Here is a 27,598-nt window from a genome sequence, read left to right as displayed (position 1 = left end):
ATGTACCGCCCGTTGTGTATTACGAAGAAAATTATAGAGCAAAGGTATTCAGTTGTTGCTTACCTAACTGAGCATAATCTTCTTCCTTGGAATGCGATGTATTTTTGATTTATCGTTTGTCGTATGGTTGTGAGATATGCAACTTATTTGTGGATGAAACTATTCTAATGAAACAATACAATTTTGAATTAAAAAAAAAAAGAAAGACGGCCCAAGTATCAAACGAGGAGGACAAATCCAAAGATCACGAGCCAAGCCATGGTCCAAAACGTCAAGAAGGCTCACGGTTGTCTAAAGCACAGCGACACATAAAGGTTGTGGACACATTGGCTGTTCCATTTATATGAACATCTGAAGCTGCCTTCTACTGAATCAGACCCTGGGTCTATCAAAGTCAGTCTTGTCTACTCAGACTGGCAGCAGCTCTCCAGGGTCTCAAGCGGAGGTTTTTCATGCCTACTTGCCTGGACCCTTTTTAGTTGGAGGAACCCTGTGACACAGAGTGGTAAAGCTGCAGTACAGCAGTTGGAGCCCTCTGCTCACGACCTGAGTTTGATTCCAGTGGAAGCTGGTTCAGGTAGCCGGCTCCAGGTTGACTCAGCCTCCCATTCTTCTGAGGTTGGTCAAATGAGCACCCAGCTTGCTGGGGGGGGGAAATGTAGATGACAGGGGAAGGCAATGGCAAACCACCCCATAAAAAGTCTGCCGTGAAAACATTGTGAAAGCAACATTGTAGGAGGGCATACAAACATCTGGAGCTGCCTTCTACTGAATCAAACCCTCTTTGGTCCATCAAAGTCAGTATTGTCTACTCAGACTGGCAGCGGCTCTCCAGGGTCTCAAGCTGAGGTTTTTCACGCCTACTTGCCTGGACCTTTTTTAGTTGGAGATGCCGGGGATTGAACCTGGGACCTTTTGCTTATCAAGCAGATGCTCTACCACTGAGCCACCGTCCCTCCCCTTCTCTCCAGGGTCTCAAGCGGAGGTTTTTCATGCCTACTTGCCAGGACCCTTTTAAGTTGGAGATGCCGGGGATTGAACCTGAGACTTTCTGCTTAGCAAGCAGATGCTCTACCACAAAGCCACCATCCCTCCCCTGCTCTCCAGGATCTCAAGCTGAGGTTTTTCACACCTATTTGCCTGGACCCTTTTAAGTTGGAGATGCTGGGGATTGAACCTGGGACCTTCTGCTTATCAAGCAGATGCTCGACCACTGAGCCACCGTCCCTCCCCTGCTCTCCAGGGTCTCAAGCTGAGGTTTTTCATGCCTACTTGCCTGGACACTTTTATGTTGGAGATGCCGGGGATTGAACCTGAGACCTTCTGCTTAGCAAGCAGATGCTCTACCACAGAGCCGCCATCCCTCCCCTGCTCTCTAGGGTCTCCAGCTGAGGTTTTTCCCGCCTACTTGCCTGGACCCTTTTTAGTTGGAGATGCCGGGGATTGAACCTGGGACCTTCTGCTTAGCATTCTGAGCTACCATCCCTCCCCTGCTCTCCAGGGTCTCAAGCTGAGGTTTTTCACACCTATTTGCCTGGACGCTTTTAGTTGGAGCTGCCAGGGATTGAACCTGGGACCTTCTGCTTACCAAGCAGATGCTCTGCCACTGAGCCACCATCTCTCCCCTACTCTCCAGGGTCCCAAGCGGACCCAAATATGCCTATTTGCCTGGACCCTTCTTAGATGGAGATGCCGGGGATTGAACCTGGGACCTTCTGCTTGCCAAGCAGATGCTCTACCACTGAGCCACCATCCCTGTGGCTGCTTTTATCAGACAGATTTTTTTTTAAATCCCAGTGTAAAGTATAAGCTATCTAGTCCAACCTTCTGCACAATGCAGGAAATGCATGAATGTTATTCCTTTCCTGCAATGCTTGCAAGAACATCGATACTGTGGGCAACAAATGTCCAGATATTCCTGATGCTGCCCACCTACTGCCAAAGGAGCAATTGAATTCCTTCTGAGCAGCTTCGCCTGTGAAACATCTCCCCTGAAGTGGTTGTAATGCCTGCTTTGGGCTGTCTCTCCTTTCTCTCTCTGGCTCCAGCTTGAAGGTGGTGGATATCGTTCTTCCTAAGGTCTCCTTGAAGCTTCTGGAAGGCGTCGGGGTCGATCTGAACATCTACACCAAAGTGAAAATCCAGGGCGGCAAATCGTGAGTGAGCTTTCTTGGGAGAAGCCAAAGACAGCGCGTGCCTCTTTCCTCCTCTACTGGCTAAGCTTCCTAAACGTTTGTTAGAAGTGGGGCTTCCTCCCTACCAGTGTTCCCTCTAAGCTTAGTAATATGATCACCATCTTCAAGTCCTTGAAGGGCTGCCTTATAGAGGATGGGGTGGAATTGTTTTCTGTGGCCCCAGAAGATAGGACCAGAACCAGTGGGTTGAAATTAAATCAAAAGAGTTTCCGGCTCGACATTAGGAAGAACTTCCTGACCGTTGGAGCGATTCCTCAGTGGAACAGGCTTCCTCCTTGGGAGGTGGTGGGCTCTCCTTCCTTGGAGGTGTTTAAACAAAGACTAGATTGCCATATGACAGCAATGAGGATCCAGTGAATTTAGGGGGAGGTGTTCGTGAGTTTCCTGCATTGTGCAGGGGGTTGGACTAGATGACCCTCGAGGTCCCTTCCATCTCTAGGATTCCATGAACTTCCTGACCATTAAAGCGGTTCCTCAGTGGAACAGGCTTCCTCCTTGGGAGGTGGTGGGCTCTCCTTCCTTTGAGGTGTTTAAACAGAGGCTAGATGGCCATCTGACAGCAATGAGGATCCTGTGAATTTAGGGGCAGGTGTTCATGAGTTTCCTGCATTGTTCAGGGGATTGAACTAGATGACCCTGGAGGTCCCTTCCATCTCTAGGATTCTATGAACTTCCTGACCGTTAGAGCAGTTCCTCAGTGGAACAGGCTTCCTCCTTGGGAGGTGGTGGGCTCTCCTTCCTCGGAGGTTTTTCAACAGAGGCCATTCCAGAGACCCAAGGCAATCCCAGCAGCTGCAAGTGGAGGAGTGGGGAATCCAACCTGGTTCTCCCAGATAAGAGAGCTCTGGCTGACCCAAGACCATTCCAGCAGCTAAAAGTGGACGAGTGATGAATCCAACCCGGTTCTCCCAGATAAGAGAGCTCTGGCTGACCCAAGGCCATTCCAGCAGGTGCATGTGGAGGAGTGGGGAATCAAACCCGGTTCTCCCAGATAAGAGTCTGCACACTTCACCACTCCACCAAACTGGCTCTCGCAATCCAACCCCTTCTTCCCTCTTCTCTATGAACTTGTGCTAAGTCACCTGTGACACGACAGACAGCACTTTCCACCTCCGCCGTGACTTGCTTTCAAGTCGAATGCTTGCAGAACATTTTTGAAACGCGAGTCGGTTTAGTGCTCGCCGTCCCCCTTCTCTCACCTCCTGGTTCTTCTTCCAGGCTGCTCGGGCTGCTGAATCTCCACGTGGAAGTGAACATCACCAGCAGGGCTCGGATGGTGCAGGATAAGTCCGGCGCCCCCAAGTTGGTCATTGAGCAGTGCAAGACCCACCTGGGTAAAATCCAGGTCCTGACTGGGTAAGTCCCCCTGAATGCCAATAAAACCTCAAGGACTGGACACAGCCACCCCGTTGTCTCCTGCCTCCATCCCAGAGTCTCCTGGCTCCACCCCCAGATAGCCCGCTTGCGGGATAGGGCGGGGTATAAACTGGAAAGATTAAATTAAATTAAAATCGTATTTCTTGAACGGGGCAGTACTTCGGACGCAGCCTATTTCCCATGGATTTTCAATCTCTCCAAAATTTCCATCCCGAAACATGGCAAAGATTCGGCAAACGGTAGATCAGCTAGATCCGAAAGCAGGAGCACCAACAAGAATTCAGGGGTGTCAGCTTCCGAGAGTCAAAGCTCCCTTTGTCGGGTATCATGTGTGGCTCTGTGATAGCTTACATCGTTTGTTCACAGAAGTACGTGAGTTCGTAAGAAGATAATAGAAGCTGTGTTGGATCAGGCCAATGGCCCCTCTAGTCCAACACTCTGTGTCACATAAGAACATAAGAGAAGCCATGTTGGATCAGGCCAGTGGCCCCTCCAGTCCAACACTCTGGGTCACATAAGAATATAAGAGAAGCCATGTTGGCTCAGGCTAATGGCCCATCCAGTCCAACACTCTGTGTCACAGAAGAACATAAGAGAAGCCCTGTTGGATCAGGCCAATGGCCCCATCCGTCCAACACTCTGTGTCACCTAAGAACATAAGAGAAGCCATGTTGGATCAGGCCAATGGCTCCTCCAGTCCAGCACTCTGTGTCACATAAGACATAAGAGAAGCCATGTTGATCAGGCCAATGGCCCATCCAGTCCAACACTCTGTGTCACATAAGAACATAAGAGAAGCCATGTTGGATCAGGCCAATGGCCCATCCAGTCCAACACTCTGTGTCACATAAGAACATAAGAGAAGCCCTGTTGGATCAGGCCAGTGGCCCCTCCAGTCCAACACTCTGTGTCCCATAAGAACATAAGAGAAGCCATGTTGGATCAGGCCAGTGGCCCTCCAGTCCCAACACTCTGGGTCACATAAGAATATAAGAGAAGCATGTTGGCTCAGGCTAATGGCCCATCCAGTCCAACACTCTGTGTCACAGAAGAACATAAGAGAAGCCCTGTTGGATCAGGCCAATGGCCCATCCAGTCCAACACTCTGTGTCACATAAGAACATAAGAGAAGCCATGTTGGATCAGGCCAATGGCTCCTCCAGTCCAGCACTCTGTGTCACATAAGAACATAAGAGAAGCCATGTTGGATCAGGCCAATGGCCCATCCAGTCCAACACTCTGTGTCACATAAGAACATAAGAGAAGCCATGTTGGAATCAGGCCAATGGCCCATCCAGTCCAACACTCTGTGTCACATAAGAACATAAGAGAAGCCCTGTTGGATCAGGCCAGTGGCCCCTCCAGTCCAACACTCTGTGTCCCATAAGAACATAAGAGAAGCCCTGTTGGATCAGGCCAGGGGCCCCTCCAGTCCAACATTCTGTGTCCCATAAGAACATAAGAGAAGCCATGTTGGATCAGGCCAGTGGCCCCTCCAGTCCAACAGTCTGTGTCACATAAGAACATAAGAGAAGCTATGTTGGATCAGGCCAATTGCCCATCCAGTCCAACACTCTGTGTCACATAAGAACATAAGAGAAGCCATGTTAGATCAGGCCAATGGCCCCTCCAGTCCAACACTCTGTGTCACATAAGAACATAAGAGAAGCCATGTTGGATCAGGCCAATGGACCCTCCAACACACTGTGTCACACAGTAGCCAAAACTCAGGAGGTCCACCAGCGGGGTTAGAACTCCAGAAGCCCTCCCCCCAGCTGTTGCCCCCCCCCCCAAAGCACCAAGAAGACAGAGCATCACTGCCCCAGACAGAGTGTTCCACCTATACCTTGTGGTTAAAAACCACTGCTGGACCTCTGCTCCATAGAAGAACATAAGAGAAGCCATGTTGGATCAGACTAATAGCCCTTCCTGTCCAACACTCTGTGTCACACAGTAGCCAATATATGTATGTGTGTATATACACACACACACACATCTAACCTGATACTTAACTGGCAACTGGCAACAGTGTAGTTGGCGCAGCATAGAATATTTGCCGTCCATGGCGTTCTTGTCAGGACTCGTGCTGCCGCATTCTGGACCTGTTGAAGCTTCCGGATCAGACTTAGAACATAAGAGAAGCCATGTTGGATCAGGCCAGTGGCCCCTCCAGTCCAACACTCTGTGTCACACAGTAGCCAATATATGTTTGTGTGTATATACACACACATACACACATACATATACACACATACACACACACAGAGACGTATATATATATATATATATATATATATATATATATATATATATATATATATATATATATATATATATATATATATATATATATATATATATACACACACACACCACACTGCACAGTCATTTCTGTGCGTCATGGCCGTGTCTTTTCCTCTTTAGGTTGCTTCCACTGAATCTGGGCGCGGTTGTAAGCAATCTCTTGAACAACCTCCTTCCTGGAGTGGTGAGTCTCCCAAGAATTTGATGAATCAGAAGGACCTGACTTCCTCATTTCACTGGCCACCAGGGGTGGAATTCTAGCAGGAGCTCCTTTGCATATTAGGCCACACACCCCCTGATGTTGCCAATCCTCCGGGAGTTTACAGTAGGCCCTGTACGAAGAGCCCTGTAAGCTCTTGGAGGATTGGCTACATCAGGGGGGCGTGGCCAAATATGCAAAGGGACTCCTGCTAGAATTCCACCCCTGCTGGCCACGCAAGTACCCATTGCAACAGCCTGGGGACCGGAATTTCGGTGTTTGACCAAGGTGTCTAGGGAAAAAAGAACGTTGGAAGAGCTCAGAGGACATGAGGACAATTCTTCTGCGGAGACATCTGCGCACCACTAGAGAAGGCGCTGTGGGTTGGCTTTGGCAGCTATTCTATTAGAGAAAGGGTGAACCGGGAGGCAAAACTGGCCCTGAAAAAGGGTCTCATCCCCACATCTGCCCTTTCTCTGTCCTAGGGTTGCCAGCTCCAGCATGAAAAATTCCTAGAGATGTATGGGGGCAACCTGTGGAGGGATTTCATGGTGCACTCTACAGTCTGCCCTTTGGAGCTGCCATTCCTTCCAAGGGAACTGACCTCTGTTGTCTGGGGATAGTTGGAATTCTGGGGAAACTCAAAATGGAACCTGGAGGCTGGCAACCTTACCCAGTCCCCAAACAGTGGTATCTCCCTCCCACTTCATGCTGGGCTGTCCCAGGTTGGCGTGGGGTGGACTGGCGGGGTGGCAGCCTACAGGATGTCAACCCACCAGGTCTTCCCCCAGTCACCTCTCCTGCCCCTGCATTTGAGAGTAATTGCAGGAATGCAAAAGTGGCCGCCCAGGAGTGGAATTCTAGCAGGAACTCCTTTGCATATGAGGCCACACCTCCCTGATGTAGCTAATCATCCAAGAGCTTACAAAAAAGAGCTTTTTCCTGAGAGCCAGTTTGGTGTAGTGGTTAAGTGTGTGGATGCTCATCTGGGAGAACCAGGTTTGATTCCCCACTCCTCTGCATGCAACTGCTGGTGTGACCTTGGGTCAGTCACAAGCTCTCGCAAAGCTGTTCCTCTCAAGAGCAGTTTCTGACAGAGCTCTCTCAGCCCCACCTATGTCACAGGGTGTCTGTTTGAGTGAAATCCAATCTCTTCTTCTTTTTTTTGCTTTGCAGCTGTGTCCAGTCATAGACCTTGTGCTGAATGTCTTGAACACACTTTTGGGCACGGTCAACAGTAAGTAGGAATATCTCCCTGGGTTTGGTCAAGGATATTTCCAGAGGTCTTCAGATGTTGCCACTGAAAGCTTTGTGACAATATTCCATGGTGGACATTCACTGTAGTCATTTCCTATGAGCAATACTTAGCATCTAATGTTTTGGAATGGGAGAGGAAGAACCTTGCTGGATCAGTCCAGTGATCTATCTACTCGAGCATCACTTCTGACACAGTGGCCAGCTAGTTCCTCTGGAGAGCCAACAACAGGGCAGAGAGGCCGAGGCCTTCATAAGAACATCAGAAGAGCCCTGCTGGGTCAGACCAGTGAGGGTCCATCTAGTCCAGCCTCCTGTCTCACACAGTGGCCAACCAGTTCCTCTGGAAAGCTAACAATAGGGCATGGAGGCTGAGGACGTCATAAGAACCTCGGAAGAGCCCTGCTGGGTCAGACCAGTGAGAGCCCATCCAGTCCAGCATCCTGTCTCACACAGTGGCCAACCAGTTCCTCTGGAGGGCCTACAACAGGGCAGAGAGGCCAAGGCCCTGCTGGATCAGACCAGTGAGGGTCCGTCTAGTCCAGCCTCCTGTCTCACTCAATGGCCAACCAGTTCCTCTAGAGGGCCAACAACAGGGCAGAGAGCCCGAGATCTTCATGAGAACATCAGAAGAGTTGTGCTGGATCAGGCCAGTGAGGGTCCATCTAGTCCAGCATCCTGTCTCACACAGTGGCCAACCAGTTCCTCTGGAAAGCTAACAATAGGGCATGGAGGCTGAGGACATCATAAGAACCTCGGAAGAGCCCTGCTGGGTCAGACCAGTGAGGGCCCATCCAGTCCAGCATCCTGTCTCACACAGTGGCCAACCAGTTCCTCTGGAGGGTCTACAACAGGGCACAGAGGCCAAGGCCCTGCTGGATCAGACCAGTGAGGGTCCGTCTAGTCCAGCCTCCTGTCTCACACAATGGCCAACCAGTTCCTCTAGAGGGCCAACAACAGGGCAGAGAGCCCGAGATCTTCATGAGAACATCAGAAGAGTCGTGCTGGATCAGGCCAGTGAGGGTCCCTCTAGTCCAGCATCCTGTCTCACGCAGTGGCCAATCAGTTCCTCTGGAGGACCAAGAGCAGGGCAGAGAGGCCAAGGCCTTCATAAGAACTTCAGAAGAGCCCTGCTGGATCAGGTCAGTGAGGGTCCATCTAGTCTAGCCTCCTGTCTCACACAGTGACCAACCAGTTCCTCTGGAGGGCCAACAGCAGGGCAGAGAGGCCAAGGCCTTCATAAGAACTTCAGAAGAGCCCTGCTGGATCAGATCAGTGAGAGTCCATCCAGCCCAGCATCCTGTCCAGTGGCCAACCAGTTCCTGTGGAGGGCCAACAACAGGACAAGGCCTTCCCCTAATATTTAATTTAGTCACCACATCTAGTGGCCACTGATAGAATGTCCGCAGGATATTTCGTAACTTCTCTTTCAAGATAATTGGTCAAGGTTGCCAGGGAGGACATAGCTGGAAGTATTTGCAGTCCGTCTTTAACCCCCAACTTGTTTTCGTTCTATTCCCTTGCAGGTATTTGCCCCTTTGGAATGCTTGGACAACTGCATTATACACTAGCCGGTCTCCCGCTGTTCCGTGGTCAACACATCCTTTTGAATCTGAATGTAAGCAATGGTTCTCCCTGGTCAACCTTTAACATGAAGTTTATTTTTGTTGACTGAAAATGTCAAGACAGCGTGCGTTTGCAATAAAAAAGGCCAACGCCATGCTGGGAATTATTAGGAAGGGAATTGAAAACAAATCAGCCAGTATCATAATGCCCCTGTATAAATCGATGGTGCGGTCTCATTTGGAGTACTGTGTGCAGTTCTGGTCGCCGCACCTCAAAAAGGATATTATAGCATTGGAGAAAGTCCAGAAAAGGGCAACTGGAATGATTAAAGGGCTGGAACACTTTCCCTATGAAGAAAGGTTGAAACGCTTGGGACTCTTTAGCTTGGAGAAATGTTGACTGCGGGTTGACATGGTAGAGGTTTACAAGATAATGCAGGGGATGGAGAAAGTAGAGAAAGAGGTACTTTTCTCCCTTTCTCACAATACAAGAACTCGTGGGCATTCGATGAAATTGCTGAGCAAACAGGTTAAAACGGATGAAAGGAAGTCCTTCTTCACCCAAAGGGTGATTAACATGTGGAAATCACTGCCACAGGAGGTGGTGGCGGCCACAAGCATGGCCACCTTCAAGAGGGGGTTAGATAAAAATATGGAGCAGAGGTCCATCAGTGGCTATTAGCCACAGTGTGTGTGTGTATATATATATAAAAATTTTGGCCACTGTGTGACACAGAGTGTTGGACTGGATGGGCCATTGGCCTGATCCAACAGGGCTTCTCTTATGTTCTTATGTGACACAGAGTGTTGGACTGGATGGGCCACTGGCCTGATCCAACAGGGCTTCTCTTATGTTCTTATGTGACACAGAGTGTTGGACTGGATGGGCCATTGGCCTGATCCAACAGGGCTTCTCTTATGTTCTTATGTGACACAGAGTGTTGGACTGGATGGGCCATTGGCCTGATCCAACAGGGCTTCTCTTATGTTCTTATGTGACACAGAGTGTTGGACTGGAGGGGCCATTGGCCTGATCCAACAGGGCTTCTCTTATGTTCTTCTGTGACACAGAGTGTTGGACTGGATGGGCCACTGGCCTGATCCAACAGGGCTTCTCTTATGTTCTTATGTGACACAGAGTGTTGGACTGGATGGGCCATTGGCCTGATCCAACAGGGCTTCTCTTATGTTCTTATGTGACACAGAGTGTTGGACTGGAGGGGCCATTGGCCTGATCCAACAGGGCTTCTCTTATGTTCTTATGTGACACAGAGTGTTGGACTGGATGGGCCATTGGCCTGATCCAACATGGCTTCTCTTATGTTCTTATGTTATTGTGGCGTCAAGCGGCAACTGACGTAGCAATCCCTGGAGGGTTTTCAAGGCAGGAGACATCGAGGGGGGATTGGCGAGATCGGTCTAGCTTGTGGAAGCCAGGTCAGGGCACGAAGGCTGAGCCAGTTTCAATCGCAACACACTTCGTGTTGGAAAACCCACACGGCAAACGGTTGTGCCCGTTAGGACTTCGTCGCGATGAAGCCTTAAGGCTCTTTTCCATGGCCTCATCCTGTGCAGGATCAGAGCCAGGCCTTGAACTCAGCAGGAGCTCACCGGAGTGCAGCTCCTGAACCTTTCTGAGGGTCCCCCTCCTCTTCCCCACCTACTTTGTCCAATGAATAGGAGGTGCAGCTGCGTAACAATCCCCGGATTAGGAGAGCGGGCAGCCAGCCAGCCACCAGGGGCTTTGCCACGCCCCCAGCGGCCCTCATTAAGAAGAAGTCCGTGTCACCCTTTTGCCGCTTCTTATGTGATTTTGGGCAGCAGGTGGTTTGCTGGCCTTCCGACTGGGGGGGGGGGGGTGGCGGCCAAGGAGAGCCCCAGGTGAGCAAGCAGCCCTCGCTCACCTGGGACTCTCCCTTCTTGTGTCAGGTTGCTTTTGGCTGGTGGGGGGCGGCATATGCTAATGAGTGATGCTAATGAGCTCCGCCACCTGTTTTTCTACAAAACGACCCCCCGACCAGCACAACCAGCTCAAACAGGATCCGCTCAGCCAGAGTTTCCCATTGTTCAGGTCTAGAGGCTCTATTAGAACCCATGCAGCTGCTTTCTACTGAGTCAGACCCCCTGGGTCTATGCAGGTCAGTCTTGTCTACCCAGGCTGGCAGCAGCTCTCCAGAATTTCAGACAGAAGTCTTTCACATCAAGCCCAGGCTAACCTGATCTTGACAGATCCTGGAAGCTACTCTGAGGCCCTTTCTGCACTAGCTTTTTGATCCTTACTTTTTGCATTCCAAAGCTACCTTCTACATTACATGCAGGATCAATATATCAAAGATTTCAGGTTTTCACGGCTGGTAACATCATTAGGGTTTGTAGAATCTTTTGGGCTCAAGTGCCGTTTCTACTGGAGAAAGCTTTTCTTCCAGACGTTTCGTTCTCGGCTGCGGAGAACATCCTCAGTGGCGTTGCAGCCCGAGCAGGCGCTCTGACCTTCTTGGCTGCTGTGCGTTGAGTGAGTGAGTCAGTTACTGACACAGTTACTACTCAGTTACTGACACTCCATTGCCGTCAGATGGCCATCTAGCCTCTGTTTAAAAACTCACTCAATGCACAGCAGCCAAGAAGGTCAGAGCGCCTGCTCCGGCTGCAACACCACTGAGGATGTTCTCCGCAGCTGAGAACGAAACGTCTGGAAGAAAAACTTTCTCCAGTAGAACACGGCACTTGAGCCCGAAAGATTCTACAAACCCTAAAGAATCAATATAGGTGATGCCAAACTGTAGCAGGCAAATTGTCTGCTGGCTCTACCCCCAAGGTCCCCAGATATTTCTTGAATTGGACTTGGAAGAGGCTCGTCCACTGAGTGCTCGCAAAATCTGGATCAAACCTGAGTGTACAAAGGGCCTGAGTTCTCCCTGGCTAGTATTAGGATGGGAGACCTCCAAGGAACACCTGGGTCATACCAATGTTCCCTCTAAGCTGTGGAGTCTCGTGAGCAAAAATTCTCCTTTGTGAGCTACTGGCATTCAAGTGGTGAGCTCCTGAATCAATTAGTTTGCTCTGGGGCCATTTTTTTCCTAAGCTAAGACAAAAATGTGTGAGCTGGAGGCTAAAAAATTGTGAGCTAGCTCACGCTAACTCAGCTTAGAGGGGATACTGGTCATGACACAGAAGCAGGCAATAGCAAAGCATCTCTGAAACATCTCTTGCCTCAAAAACCCTGCGGGGTCACCAGAAATCAAGCTGTGACTTGTCAGCACATTCACTGGGGATTGAACCTGGGGCCTTCTGCATGCCAAGCAGAGGCTCTTCCACTGAGCCACGGCTCCTCCTCCTGGCTCTCCAGGGTCTCAGGCTGAGGTCTTTCCCATCACCTCCTACCTGGTCCTTTTAACTGGAGATGTTGGGGATTAAACCTGAGATCTTCTGCATGCCAAGCAGAGACTCTTTTCGTGAGACACAGCTCCTCCTCCTGGCTCTCCAGGGTCTCAGGCTGAGGTCTTTCCCATCACCTCCTACCTGGTCCTTTTAACTGGAGATGTTGGGGATTGAACCTGAGACCTTCTGCATGCCAAGCAGAGACTCTTCTCGTGAGACACAGCTCCTCCTCCTGGCTCTCCAGGGTCTCAGGCTGAGGTCTTTCCCATCACCTCCTACCTGGTCCTTTTAACTGGAGATGTTGGGGATTAAACCTGAGATCTTCTGCATGCCAAGCAGAGACTCTTCTCGTGAGACACAGCTCCTCCTCCTGGCTCTCCAGGGTCTCAGGCTGAGGTCTTTCCCATCACCTCCTACCTGGTCCTTTTAACCGGAGATGTTGGGGATTGAACCTGAGACCTTCTGCATGCCAAGCAGAGACTCTTCCCCTGAGCCACAGCTCCTCCTCCTGGCTCTCAATTTTGGAGTCAGCTAGTGTTGCAAACTCCAGGTGGGGCCTGGAGATCTCCTGGAATCGCATCTGATCTCCAGACTCCAGATCCGTTCCTCTGGAGGACATGGCGGCTGCTTTGGAGGGTGAATTCTGGGGCATTATATCCTGCAGAGGTCCCTCCCTAGGCTCCACCCCGACATTTCCAGGAATTTCCTAACCTGGTGTCAGCAACCCTCTCATCAGTTCAGCTTCCTGCCGTGTGGTGTTGCCAGGCAGATTCAGGTGGGACCCGGGGCTCCGCCTTCATCTTCACCTCTGCTCTTTGAATGTATCTTCCAGCTCATGATCACTGATCCTGAGGGCAAGACCATCAACCTGCCTCCAGCCCAGCTGCCCTCTCTTCCCGTACCGGTGCCCGGAGACCACTCCTCCCAGCTGGTGCTCCCTGGTCAGCTCCTCACCACTCTGATCGGGACCCTGGGGTCGAAAGGCTTGCTCAACATGGACATCACTCAACAGACGGTGAGCCCTCCCTCTGCCCCGGAAACCTCCGTCGTGGAAGCCCCAGAAGGAGTCAACGTAGGCCCATTCGACACTCGCCGTTTGATCCTTCCTAGCCATTTGAGCCAGTTTGGTGGAGTGGTTAAGTGTGCGGACTCTTATCTGGGAGAACCGGGTTTGATTCCCCACTCCTCCACCTGCACCTGCTGGAATGGCCTTGGGTCAGCCATAGCTCTCTTATCTGGGAGAACCGGGTTTGATTCCCCACTCCTCCACCTGCAGCTGCTGGAATGGCCTTGGGTCAGCTGTAGCTCTGTTATCTGGGAGAACCGGGTTTCATTCCGCACTCCTCCACTTGCAGCTGCTGGAATGGCCTTGTGTCAGCCGTAGCTCTCTTATCTGGGAGAACCGGGTTTGATTCCCCACTCCTCCACTTGCACGTGCTGGAATGGCCTTGGGTCAGCCGTAGCTCTCTTATCTGGGAGAACTGGGTTTGATTCCCCACTTCTCCACTTGCACGTGCTGGAATGGCCTTGGGTCAGCCGTAGCTCTCTTATCTGGGAGAACTGGGTTTGATTCCCCACTCCTCCACTTGCACGTGCTGGAATGGCCTTGGGTCAGCCGTAGCTCTCTTATCTGGGAGAACTGGGTTTGATTCCCCACTTCTCCTCTTGCACCTGCTGGAATGGCCTTGTGTCAGCCGTAGCTCTCTTATCTGGGAGAACCGGGTTTGATTCCCCACTTCTCCACTTGCACCTGCTGGAATGGCCTTGGGTCAGCCAGAGCTCTCTTATCTGGGAGAACAGGGTTTGATTCCCCCCTCCTCCACTTGCAGCTGCTGGAATGGCCTTGAATCAGCCAGAGCTCTCTTATCTGGGAGAACCGGGTTTGATTCCTCACTCCTCCACTTGCAGCTGCTGGAATGGCCTTGGTCAGCCGTAGCTCTCTTATCTGGGAGAACAGGATTTGATTCCCCACTCCTCCACTTGCACCTGCTGGAATGGCCTTGGGTCAGCCAGAGCTCTCATCTGGGAGAACCGGGTTGTGGCCTGATCCAACATGGCTTCTCTTATGTTCTTATGTGACACAGAGTGTTGTATTGGAGGGGCCATTGGCCTGATCCAATAGGGCTTCTCTTATTTTCTTATGTGACTCAGAGTGTTGGACTGGAGCGGCCATTGGCCTGATCCAACCTGGCTTCTCTTACGTTCTTATGATCTGTAGTGGGCGGATCAAACCTGAATGTAGAAAGGATCATAAAAAGCATCAGTCAGCGGAACAGCATTTTGGTAGCCAGAAGAGGACTAAAGAGAAGACCAATGGGAAGGGAGGAAGGAGGGAGGGTCAGAGAACTACTCCTAATTCCTTAAAGAGGGAGTGGCAGGTCCCATCCTTGATTTATGGGCTAACTCCACTTTCTTGTGTGTGTTGCTTTGGCTAGCTCCATGGAGACGTCCCCATGACAACGACCGCTCTGCAATCTCTGGTCCCAGAGGTAAGACACTTTTACGGGAGATCACAATTATGGGGAAGCATTCTTCCTCAAATTTCCAAAGCAAACTCCTTATTGCATCATTTTCCAAATTTGGGTGTGGGCATGCCTGGACATCGGGGAGAGGGGGGCTCCGTCACTCTAAGGGTGCACGAATGGGATCGGGGTGGGATTCCAGCAGGAGCTCCTTTGCATATTAGGCCACACACCCCTGATGTAGCCAATCCTCCAAGAGCTCACAAGACTCTTTTTTGTAAGCTCTAGGAGGATTGGCTACATCAGGTGGGTGTGGCCTAATATGCAAAGGAGCTCCTGCTAGAATCCCACACCCTGAATGGGATGCCTCTCTTTGTCTCTCTCACTTTGTCCTCTCACTTTCTCCAGTGAGAGCCAGTTTGGTGTAGTGGTTAAGTGCGCGGGCTCTTATCTGGGAGAACCGGGTTTGATTCGCCACTCCTCCACTTGCAGCTGCTGGAATGGCCTTGGGTCAGCCAGAGCTCTCTTATCTGGGAGAACCGGGTTTGATTCCCCACTCCTCCACTTGCAGCTGCTGGAATGGCCTGGGGTCAGCCAGAGCTCTCTTATCTGGGAGAACCGGGTTTGATTCCCCACTTCTCCACTTGCACCTGCTGGAATGGCCTTGGGTCAGCCAGAGCTCTCTTATCTGGGAGAACGTAGTTTGATTCCCCACTTCTCCACTTGCACCTGCTGGAATGGCCTTGGGTCAGCCATAGCTCACTTATCTGGGAGAACCGGGTTTGATTCCCCACTTCTCCATTTGCACCTGTTGGAATGGCCTTGGGTCAGCCATAGCTCTCTTATCTGGGAGAACCGGGTTTGATTCCCCACTTCTCCACTTGCACCTGCTGGAATGGCCTTGGGTCAGCCATAGCTCTCTTATCTGGGAGAACCGGGTTTGACTCCCCACTCCTCCACTTGCACCTGCTGGAATGGCCTTGGGTCAGCCATAGCTCTGGCAGAGGTTGTCCTTGAAAGGGCAGCTGCTGTGAGAGCCCTCTCCAGCCCCACCCACCTCACAGGGTGTCTGTTGCGGGGGAGGAAGGGAAAGGAGATTGTGAGCCGCTCTGAAACTCTTTGGAGTGGAGTGCGGGATATAAATCCAATATCTTCATCTACCTCACAGGGTGTCTGTTGTGGGGGAGGAAGGGAAAGGAGATTGTGAGCCACTCTGAGACTCTTCGGAGTGGAGGGTGGGATATAAATCCAATATCTTCATCTACCTCACAGGGTGTCTGTTGTGTGGGAGGAAGGAGATTGTGAACCGCTCTGAGACTCTTCGGAATGGAGGGCGGGATATAAATCCAATATCTTCTTCTTCTTCTCCACACAGCCTTCCATGGATACACATGCCTCTGTAGCTCTCTTCTGTAGATATGGTGCCCTTATACTCCCATACAAGCTGGCCATTTATGATAGGGAACATACTCCTTAGATTAGACTTCTCTTTCTCTCCTTTCGACTGCAACCTGAGTATGAGCTGGACCAACCTGAATAACTGCTAAATTTACTTTTTTTGCAATATATTTCTTGGTGTAGTGTTGAAGTGTGCAGACTCTTATCTGGGAGAACCGGGTTTGGTTCCCCACTCCTCCACTTGCACCTGCTGGAACGGCCTTGGGTCAGCCAGAGCTCTCCCAAGAGTTGTCCTCAAAAGGGCAGCAGCTGTGAGAGCCCTCTCAGCCCCACCCACCTCACAGGGTGTCTGTTGTGGGGGAGGAAGGGAAAGGAGATTGTGAGCCGCTCTGAGACTCTGAAATTCAGAATGGAGAGTGGGATATAAATCAGTTCGTTGTAGTGGTGAAGTGCGCAGACTCTTATCTGGGGGAACCGGGTTTGATTCCCCACTCCTCCACTTGCAGCTGCTGGGATGGCCTTGGGTCAGCCATAGCTCTGGCAGGAGTCGTCCTTGAAAGGGCAGCTGCTGTGAGAGTCCTCTCAGCCCCACCCACCTCACAGGGTGTCTGTTGTGGGGGAAGAAGGTGAAGGAGATTGCAAGCTGCTCTCAGACTCTGTCCTTGAAAGGGCAGCTTCTGGGAGAGCTCTCTCAGCCCCACCCACTTCACAGGGTGTCTGTTGTGGGGGAAGAAGATAAAGGAGATTTTGAGCTGCTCTGAGATTTGGAGTGGAGGGCAGCATATAAATCCAATATCACCATCTTCTTCTTCATCATCATCGTCATCGTCTTCTTCTCCTCCGCCTCCTCCTCTTCCTCTCAGGGTCACACTTGTATGACTGGGAAAAACTCTAATAGAATGAGAACTTGTAGGAGGTGTCTGTGAGGTTACTCCAGGGTAGCTGTGAGTCTTTTGTAAGGACAGAGGAGGCATCCTTACAAGGACAGAGGAGGCGTCCATGAGAAGGAATTTGACAATGGAGACCTCTCAGATCTCCAGAGATGGGAACAGAAAAGTCTGCAGTTTAGGCGGAAGGTCCAGAATGCATAGAGCTGCCATCATCCACGGTCTCCTAACTTCTGGATCGCTGTGGAGTACTCGCCAGGAAACATGTTGCTCAAGGGCCCTCATGCTGCTCCAGTCTGATAACTGTGTCTTTTTGTCCCCCTCCCCCCCTTCCCGGACAGCTTTCTCTGCTCAGAATCCCCTCCCTGCCTCTGGTGGTCAGAATTAGGCTCAGCGGGGCCCCGAAAGTGGCCCTGCAAAACGGAGAGGCGTCAGTGACTCTACCGGCCTCCATCGGCGTGCTCGCCCGCACCAGGTCCGGTCCCATGTCGGTCTTCGCGGTGGACGCTGTAAGTAACACGATCGGGAATGCGAGGCCGCGGTCTGTAATGCGTTCCGCTCGTTTCATTCTACGACTTCTCTCGCAGCCAGGCTTTCTCACTGAGACTTGAGGCGGATTGCAAAACATGAACATCAGTTCAGTCGGGCAGCGAAGCCCCGCCAGTAAAGGAAGCCGTGGGGCTAAGATTGCAGAACTAATACCGGCCCCTAAGATCAAGAGCTTGGGTGAGCTCCTGGAGCCCTCTCTTACAATGGAGGCCCAGGTAGCAGCCGCTACTAGATCCACCTTTTTTCATCTCCGGCGGGTGCGGCAGTTGGCCCCTTTCCTGGAGCATGCCAACTTAGCAAGGGTGATCCATGCTACGGTCACCTCAAGAATAGATCACTGTAATGCTCTCCACATGGGGCTACCCTTGACGCTGACTCGGAAACTACAGCTAGTGCAGAACGCTGCGGCACGGCTGTTAATGGGGCTCCCTCTATGGGAGCACATTCAGTCAGTGCTGAAAGAGCTGCACTGGCTACCTATTGTGTTCCGAGTCCGTTTCAAAGTATTGGTATTGACCTTTAAAGCCCTCTATGGTCGGGGCCCTGCCTATCTACGGGACCGCCTTTCTCCGCCTGTTCCCCAGAGAGCACTGCGTTCAGGGACAAAAAAAATCTACTGTCCATCCCTGGACCAAAGGAGGGCAGGTTGCATTTGACACGAGTTAGGGTCTTCTCGGTGGCAGCACCAGAACTGTGGAATGCTCTCCCGGAGGCCATAAGGGCCCCGAGGGATCTTTCTGCTTTCCGCAGGGCCTGTAAGACCGAATTGTTCCAACAGGCCTTTGAGATCTAGCCGGGAGAGAACTGCCACCCCACATCGTTATAGAGCTACTATGTGATGGGACGGTGGGGAGGGACGGTGGCTCAGGGGTAGAGCATCTGCTTGGTAAGCAGAAAGTCCCAGGTTCAATCCCCGGCATCTCCAACTGAAAAGGGTCCAGGCAAGTAGGCATGAAAAACTCAGCTTGAGACCCTGAAGAGCCGCTGCCAGTCTGAGTAGACAATACCAACTCTGATGGACCTTTGAGGGTCTGATTCAGTAGAAGGCAGCTTCATACGTTCATATGCGATCACCATCAGAAAAGAAGAACTCGCTTATATTGCGGTGGTACAGCACCACGAAATGGTTTTAAATTGTAACTATGTTTTATTAGTTTTAACTTGTAAATATGAACGTTGTGAGCCGCCCTGAGTCTGCTTGCGGAGAGGGCGGGAGAGAAATTTAAAGTAAGTAAAGTAAGTAGTCCTCGAGGTTGGACTACTGCAATGCCCTCTACATGGGTCTGCCCCCTGTGCCGAACCCAGAAATTGCAGCTGGTGCAGAACGCCGCCGCCCGGTTGTTATTGGGGCTCCCAAGACGGTAGCACATTCAGCCGGGGCTTCGGGTTCTGCACTGGCTGCCAATACTTTATCGAGTTCGGTACAAGGTGCTGGTCATTACCTTTAAAGCCCTATATGGCCTAGGACCTGCCTACCTGAGGGACCGTCTCTCCCCACATGTTCCCCAGAGAGTTCTGAGATCAGGAACTCAAATCCTCCTCGTTGTCCCTGGGCCAAAGGAAGCCCATGTGAAAGCTACTAGGGATAGGGCCTTCTCCGTAATGGCCCCTTCCTGGTGGAACCAGCTGCCGGAAGAGGTAAGGGCCCTGCGGGATCTCGCTCAATTCCGCAGGGCCTGTAAGACAGTCCTCTTCCGGCTGGCTTACAACTAACCGGCACTTGAAACTGAGTGTAGTTTTTATAAGACTGCTGTACGTTTTTAATGTTTTAACTGTGTAAAATGTTTAAATTTTTTATATTCTTATGTTAGATTTTATATGCTGTAAGCCGCCCTGAGCCACCTGGTGGGAAGGGCGGGGTATAAATCACAAATAAACTAAACTAGATACAACAAGAAATCTCCAAAATTTTGGGTTATGACTTTAAAACAACTGCAGAGACTTTTTTTGGCTTGGATTACAATTAGAAAAATTTCCAAAGGAAGACAGGACATTACTTTGGTACTTGCTCTCAGCTGCTAGGACATTGTATGCGCAGCTGCGGAAACAAGAAAAAATACCAGAGAAATGGGACTGGATTGTGAAAGTTTTATCGTGGCGTGAGATGGACAAACTAACTAGAACGCTAAGAGACTATGATCTAGATATCTTCAAAAAGGAGTGGAAGAAATTTAAAGGATATATGGAGAAAAAGTGGAATGTAAAAAGACATTGGACAATTTTTTAGTATTGATGAGGGGAAAAAAATATTGAACTTTGATCAGTCACTGGTACCTTTAGTATTGAACTTAAATATATAACTTCGGGGAAGTCTAGCAATGGAGGGAGGGGGGATTGAAATATCATATGGGTTAGTACAGGAAATTTATAATTAAGTTTTGTAACCATATGTTATCAATAAATTGTTAAAACACAAATAAGCTAAACTAAAACTAAACTAAACTAAATAAATAAATAAAATAAACTGGGGGGGGGGAATGCAAAGATGCAAAACCCACAGTGTTCCCAGTGCTATGCCCGGAAGTGCCATGGCACCCCCCACCCGACACCATCCCTGGCATCCACCAAGTGTTCTTAGAAAGTGGGTGGGGGTCTGGTTAGGGTTGCCAAACCTTTCCAAGCCACCGAAAAGTCGGGGAGGGAGGGCGCCCAGCCTCTCCCGCTTCAGAGTGTAGGAAAAATCCGATGCATGGTTATCGGATGCGGGAGACTTGTCTTAGCAGTAGTAGGTGCGAAAAGGATCTCGGGGTCTTAGTGGATCATACGCCGAACATGAGTCAACAGTGTGATGCGGCGGCTAAAAAGGCAAATGCAATTCTGGGCTGTATTAACAGAAATCTAGTGTCCAGATCACACAATGTGATGGTATCGCTTTACTCTGCTCTGGGAAGACCTCGCCTGGAGTATTGTGTTCAGTTTTGGTTACCACATTTTAAGGACATAGACAAGCGGGAAGGGGTCCAGAGGAGGGCGACGAAGATGGTGAGGGGTCTGGAGACCAAGTCCTATGAGGAAAGGTTGAAGGAGCTGGGGATGTTTAGCCTGGAGAGGAGGCAACTGAGAGGTGATAGGATCACTATCTTCCAGTACCTGAAGGGCTGTCATAGAGAGGATGGTGTGGAATTGTTTTCTGTGGCCCCAGATGGTAGAACCAGAACCAGTGGGTTGAAATTAAATCAGAAGAGTTTCCGGCTCAACATTAGGAAGAAATTCCTGACCATTCGAGCGATTTCTCAGTGGAACAGGCTTCCTCCTCGGGAGGTGGTGGGCTCTCCTTCCTTGGAGGTTTTTCAACAGAGGCTAGATGGCCACCTGACAGCAATGAAGATCCTGTGAATTTAGGGGGAGGGGCTTGTGAGTTTCCTGCATAGTGCAGGGGGTTGGACTAGATGACCCCAGAGGCCCCTTCCAACTCTAAGATTCTATGATTCTATGAGCACTGATGAAGTACTGCGTCTCTCGAGTAGGCTAGCTGGACCAACGGTCTGGCTGCATCTAAGGCAGCTTCCAGTGGGAGCGTCCCATCTAACGTATGATGATGTTGTGATTGCAGACTATCGGCCTGAGCGGCAAAATCAAAGTTGGGTCATCCAAGCTGAGCCTCTCCCTCTCTCTCAAGAGGTAAAGACACCTTTCTGCCCTACTCTTCGCCTCCCTGAATTACACAGGCCAAGTAGCTTCCTCTGCTACTTTTTGCTTCCTGGATACCAAGGATATCTCCTTCGGGTGTATCCCACTTTCTTCCAATGGGACTCAAAGAAACTTTCCTGGTTCCACTTCCCTCCATTATCCTCACCTATAATCAGTGTAAAAAGGTAAAGGTAGTCCTCTGTGCAAGCACCGGTCGTTTCGACTCTGGGATGATGTTGCTTTCACAACATTTTGCTGGCAGACTTTTTATGGGGCCACTGTGTGAGACAGGAGGCTGGACTACATGGACGCTCCCTGGTCGGATCCAGCAAAGCTCTTCTGATGTTCTTATGAAGGCCTCAAGCCTCTCTGCCCTGTTGTTGGCCCTCCAGAGGAACAGGCTGGCCACTGTGCGAGACAGGAGTCCGGACTAGATGGACCCTCACTGGTCTGATCCAGCAGGGCTCTTCTGATGTTCTTATGAAAGCCTCGGCCGCTCTGCCGTGTTGTTGGCCCTCCAGAAGAACCGGTTGTCCACTGTGCAAGACAGGAGGCTGGACTAGATGGACCCTCCCTGGTCTGATCCCGCAGGGCTCTTCTGATGTTCTTATGAAGGCCTCAGCCTCTATGCCCTGCTGTTGGCCCTCCAGAGGCTGATGCCTTCGTAAGAACATCAGAAGAGACCTGCTGGATCAGACCAGTGAGGGTCCATCTAGTCCAGCCTCCTGTCTCACACAGTGGCCAACCAGTTCCTCTGGAAGGCCAACAACAGGGCAGAGAGGCTGAGGCCTTCATAAGAGCATCAAAAGAGACCTGCGGGATCAGACCAGTGAGGGTCCATCTAGTCCAGCCTCCTGTCTCACACAATGGCCAACCAGTTCCTCTGGAGGGCCAACAACAGGGCAGAGAGTCTGAGGCCTTCAGAAGAACATCAGAAGAGCCCTGCTGGATCAGACCAGTGAGGGTCCATCTAGTCCAGCATCCTGTCTCACACAGTGGCCAACCAGTTCCTCTGGAGGGCCAAAAACAGGGCAGAGAGGCCAAGGCCTTCCTCTGAGAAAAACATCAGAAGAGCTCTGCTGGATCAGACCAGGGAGGGTCCATCTGGTCCAGCCTCCTGTCTCACACAGTGGCCAACCAGTTCCTCTGGAGGGCCAACAACAGGGCAGAGGCAGAGGCCTTCCCCTGAGAAGAACCTCAGAAGAGCCCTGCTGGGTCAGACCAGTGAGGGTCCATCTAGTCCAGCCTCCTGTCTCACACAGTGGCCAACCAGTTCCTCTGGAGGGCCAACAACAGGGCAATAGAGGCCATTCCTCTGATGTTGCCTCCTGCCATCACCATAGCTTTCATCACCATAGCTAGGATCCTCTTACAGACCTGTCCTCCACGAATGTGTCTAATCCCTTTTTAAAGCTGTCTACACCTGTGGCCGCAGCTACATTCTCCGGCACCAAATTCCCCATTTCAATCGCTCACTGTGTGACCCTCTTCTCTAATTGGCGGAGGCCTCGGATAAAGGTTAGATTGTGTGTCTGTTAGAACCAAGACCAGATGGATCCGATACGATCCAGGATTTCAATGGACACTTTCGTTTTTTTATTTTCCCACAGCCTTACTCTCAAACTGACTTCGTCCGAAATCGGCAGCTTTAATGTAAGTCGTTGCCACCCAACGTGTGTTTGTTTCTTTATATTTATAGCCTGCTTTTCTCTGCAATGGGGTTCTGAAGAGGCTTACAGCGTTCTCCTTGCCTCCTGTTTAGCGTAGATAGCCAGTTTGGTGTAGTGGTTAGGTGCGTAGGCTCTTATCTGGGAGAACTGAGTTTGATTCCCCACACTTCCACTTGCAGCTGCTGGATCAGCTATAGCTCTCACAGAGCTGTACTTGAAAGGGCAGCTTCTGGGATAGCTCTCTCAGCCCCACCCACCTCACAGGGTGTCTGTTGTGGGGGAGGAAGAGAAAGGAGATGGTGAGCCGCTCTGAGACTCTTCGGAGTGGAGGGCGGGATATAAATCCAATATCTTCATCTACCTCACAGGGTGTCTGTTGTGGGTGAGGAAGGGAAAGGAGATTGTGAGCCACTCTGAGACTCTTCGGAGTGGAGGGCGGGATATAAATCCAATATCTTCATCTACCTCACAGGGTGCCTGTTGTGGGGGAGGAAGAGAAAGGAGATTGTGAGCCGCTCTGAGACTCTTCAGAGTGGAGTGCGGGATATAAATCCAATATCTTCATCTACCTCACAGGGTGTCTGTTGTGGGTGAGGAAGGGAAAGGAGATTGTGAGCCACTCTGAGACTCTTTGGAGTGGAGGGCGGGATATAAATCCAATATCTTCATCTACCTCACAGGGTGTCTGTTGTGGGTGAGGAAGGGAAAGGAGATTGTGAGCCACTCTGAGACTCTTCAGAGTGGAGTGCGGGATATAAATCCAATATCTTCATCTACCTCACAGGGTGTCTGTTGTGGGTGAGGAAGGGAAAGGAGATTGTGAGCCACTCTGAGACTCTTTGGAGTGGAGGGCGGGATATAAATCCAATATCTTCATCTACCTCACAGGGTGTCTGTTGTGGGGGAGGAAGGGAAAGGAGATTGTGAGCTGCTCTGAGACTCTTCGGAGTGGAGGGCGGGATATAAATCCAATATCTTCATCTACCTCACAGGGTGTCTGTTGCGGGGGAGGAAGGGAAAGGAGATTGTGAGCCGCTCTGAGACTCTTCGGAGTGGAGGGCGGGATATAAATCCAATATCTTCTTCTTCTTCCTTCTCTTCTTCTTCCTCCTCTTCTTCTGTCAGAATACTAAACATACATCTCAGCGTTTGTGTGGGGTTATTGTATTATATAATTTGGGATTCCTCAGCTTTGTTTGAGTCCTCAGAGCTCTAGTGTCTCAGGGGTGGCCAACAGTAGCTCTCCGGATGTTTTTTGCCTACAACTCCCATCAGCCCCAGCCAGCATGGCCAATGGCTGGGGCTGATGGGAGTTGTAGGCAGAAAAAACATCTGGAGAGCTACCATTGGCCACCTCTGATCAAAGTAATTTCCATTTCCATTCCAATGCCTGGCAGAAGGGAGATATTTGGGGAAGCATTGGAAAGACTTCTTGTGGGGGGGGGGGGCGCATGCTTTCTCTTACCCCCTAACTATCGAAAACCTTCTGTCTCTTTTGCAGGTTCTTGCTCTGGAAGGCTGGTTCGGAAACCTGATTCGCTCTGAGTATGTGCCGGTGGTCAACGGTAAGGCTGCCACGTTCTACCCTGAAGGGTTGGCTGCCGGGGCTGAAGATCGATCTTTGGGTCACAAACAACCCCACTAGAAGGCGAAGTGATAGATTTGATTTGATTTAAATTTAGATTTATATCCCGCCCTATCCCGCAAGCGGGCTCAGGGCGGCTCACAACGATCAAACAACAGAGTTGAAACCAGCAGGAGCTCACAGGAGCCCAGCTCCTGAACCTTTCCGACGGTTCCCCCTCCTCCTACCTACCTTGCCCATTGAATAGTAAGCGCAGCTGCATAACAATCGCTGGATGAGCTCCACCACCTGGTTTTCTACAAAACGATCCCTGGATAAAGGAAAGGAAAGGTCCCCTGTGCAAGCACCTGTCATTTCCGACTCTGAGGTGATGTTGCTTTCACAACGTTTTCCCATTTGAAGGGCGGGATATAAATCCAATGTCTTCATCTACCTCACAGGGTGTCTGTTGTGGGGGAGGAAGGGAAAGGAGATTGTGAGCCGCTCTGAGACTCTTTGGAGTGGAGGGCGGGATATAAATCCATCTACCTCACAGGGTGTCTGTTGTGGGGGAGGAAGGGGAAGGAGATTGTGAGCCGCTCTGAGACGCTTCAGAGTGGAGGGCAGGATATAAATCCAATATCTTCATCTACCTCACAGGGTGTCTGTTGTGGGGGAGGAAGGGGAAGGAGATTGTGAGCCGCTCTGAGACTCTTCGGAGTGGAGGGCAGGATATAAATCCAATATCTTCATCTACCTCACAGGGTGTCTTTTGTGGGGGTGGAAGGGGAAGGAGATTGTGAGCCGCTCTGAGACTCTTCGGAGTGGAGGGCAGGATATAAATCCAATATCTTCATCTACCTCACAGGGTGTCTGTTGTGGGGGAGGAAGGGGAAGGAGATTGTGAGCCGCTCTGAGACTCTTCGGAGTGGAGGGCAGGATATAAATCCAATATCTTCATCTACCTCACAGGGTGTCTTTTGTGGGGGAGGAAGGGGAAGGAGATTGTGAGCCGCTCTGAGACTCTTCGGAGTGGAGGGCGGGATATAAATCCAATATCTTCATCTACCTCACAGGGTGTCTGTTGTGGGGGAGGAAGGGAAAGGAGATTGTGAGCCGCTCTGAGACTCTTCGGAGTGGAGGGCAGGATATAAATCCAATATCTTCATCTACCTCACAGGGTGTCTGTTGTGGGGGAGGAAGGGAAAGGAGATTGTGAGCCGCTCTGAGACTCTTCGGAGTGGAGGGCAGGATATAAATCCAATATCTTCATCTACCTCACAGGGTGTCTGTTGTGGGGGAGGAAGGGGAAGGAGATTGTGAGCCGCTCTGAGACTCTTTGGAGTGGAGGGCGGGATATAAATCCAATATCTTCATCTACCTCACAGGGTGTCTGTTGTGGGGGAGGAAGGGAAAGGAGACTGTGAGCCACTCTGAGACTCTTCGGAGTGGAGGGTGGGATATAAATCCCAATCCAATATCTTCTAATGGCTAATAGCATAGCATAGCATAACACCATAATGGCAAAATGCTGGGGAAGCGATGTTTTGCCAGTTTGGGGTGGGGTATGAGACTGGGGAGGGTCAAGTTTGGGGATGAGAGGAAATTCAGCAACGGGTACGATGCCCTAGATTCCTCCTTCCAAAGATGTCATTTTCTCCAGGGGAGGTGATCACTGCAGTCAGAAGATAAACTGGAATTCTGGGAGATTTCCACGTCCTACCTGGAGGTTGGCAACCCTAACATTTGTTTCCTCTGGTTCTTTTTCAGGTGCATTGGAGATAGGAATCCCTCTCCCCAAACTCTTCAATTTGAAGTATGACGATGCTGTTGTCTCTGTGGTTCAAGTAAGAGCCGAGTCATTCATTTCCTGCAAAACACACGCACACCATATTTCAGCATGCATCTGAATAAATCTGCAATATTCCAAAATCCACCTGGCCAAACTCAGAGAAAATGCTTTCCTCATTTCCCCACTTTCTAGGAGAAATTAATTCATTTCTATTTTCCAGAATTTCGCTGGGGCACTTATTTATTATTTATTGAGGGCCAGTTTGGTGTAGTGGTTAAGTGCACGGATTCTTATGTGGAAGAACCAGGTTTGATTCCCCGTTCCTCCACTTGCAGCTGCCGGCATGGCCTTGGGTCAGCCATAGCTCTCGCAGAGGTTGTCCTTCAAAGGGCAGCTGCTGTAAGAGCTCTCTTAGCCCCACCCACCACACAGGGTGTCTGTTGTGTGTGGGAGAACGTAAAGGAGATTGTGATAGCTCTGAGGCTCTGAGATTCAGAGTATAGGGCAGGATAGAAATCCAATACCTTCATCATCTTCTTCCTATTAACGAAAATATTTATGTTTTGCAGTTGCAACAATCTGCCCCGATAACCCCTCTCAATTTTATTTAGATTGGTTTCATTCGTTCTTTCATTCATTCGTTCATTCATTCGCTTGTTCGTTCATTCATTCGTCCAGTCATTCGTTCGTTCATTTCACTTATACCCCACCATTCTTAGGGCCACCAGGTCTCCCCGTGGCTACTGACAAGGGATGGGGTGGGGTTGTTGGATCCAGGTTGGGAAATTCCTGGAGATTTGGGGGGACGGAGCCTGGGGAAGTCAGGGACCTCAGTGAGGTCCAGAGGCACAGAGTCCACCTTCCAAAGCAGCCATTTTCTCCAGGGGAGCTGATCTCTGTACTCTGCAGATGAGCTGGCAACCAGCCTGAAGGAACTTAGCTGGGTTTTGACATTGTGCAGGCCTCATTTTCAGTAGGAGCTCACAAGAGCAAAGCTCCAGAACCTCTACATTTTATTGTGCTCTTTCTTTCTGAAGAGAGCCAGTTTGGTGTAGTGGTTAAGTGCACGGACTCTTATCTGGGAGAACCGGGTTTGATCCCCCACTCCTCCGCTTGCAGCTGCTGAGATGGCCTTGGGTCAGCTGTAGCTCTCACAGAGTTGTCCTTGAAAGGGCAGCTTCTGTCAGAACTCTCTCAGCCCCACCCACCTCACAGGGTGTCTGTTTTGGGGGGAGAAGATGTAGGAGATTGTAAGCCGCTCATTGTGCTAATGAGCTCTAGCACCTCTTTTCCCACACCATAACCCCGCCTGCGTGTCTCTTTGCTTCCTGACAGAACGCTCTTGTGGTCGACGTGGCTCCTAAGCTGCTCTAA

The 27,598-nt window shown here is 50.6% G+C and overlaps 1 protein-coding gene across 1 annotated transcript; it reads left to right on the top strand.

Moving 5' to 3' along the window:
* LOC132590605 (BPI fold-containing family B member 3-like) lies at positions 1 to 27,598 on the top strand. Its single transcript, XM_060263568.1, has 14 exons — positions 1 to 44; positions 2,049 to 2,156; positions 3,414 to 3,551; positions 5,997 to 6,060; positions 7,252 to 7,312; positions 8,856 to 8,947; positions 13,105 to 13,287; positions 14,708 to 14,761; positions 17,361 to 17,528; positions 21,122 to 21,189; positions 22,809 to 22,851; positions 24,370 to 24,433; positions 26,203 to 26,279; positions 27,560 to 27,598. Exons 1-14 carry the CDS (start codon positions 1 to 3, stop codon positions 27,596 to 27,598), a joined length of 1,203 nt encoding a protein of 400 aa, XP_060119551.1.

Source organism: Heteronotia binoei, chromosome 2, assembly GCF_032191835.1.
Source record: "Heteronotia binoei isolate CCM8104 ecotype False Entrance Well chromosome 2, APGP_CSIRO_Hbin_v1, whole genome shotgun sequence".
In the NCBI taxonomy this organism is placed as follows: domain Eukaryota; kingdom Metazoa; phylum Chordata; class Lepidosauria; order Squamata; family Gekkonidae; genus Heteronotia; species Heteronotia binoei.
This window is presented reverse-complemented; position numbering and strand designations above follow the sequence as displayed.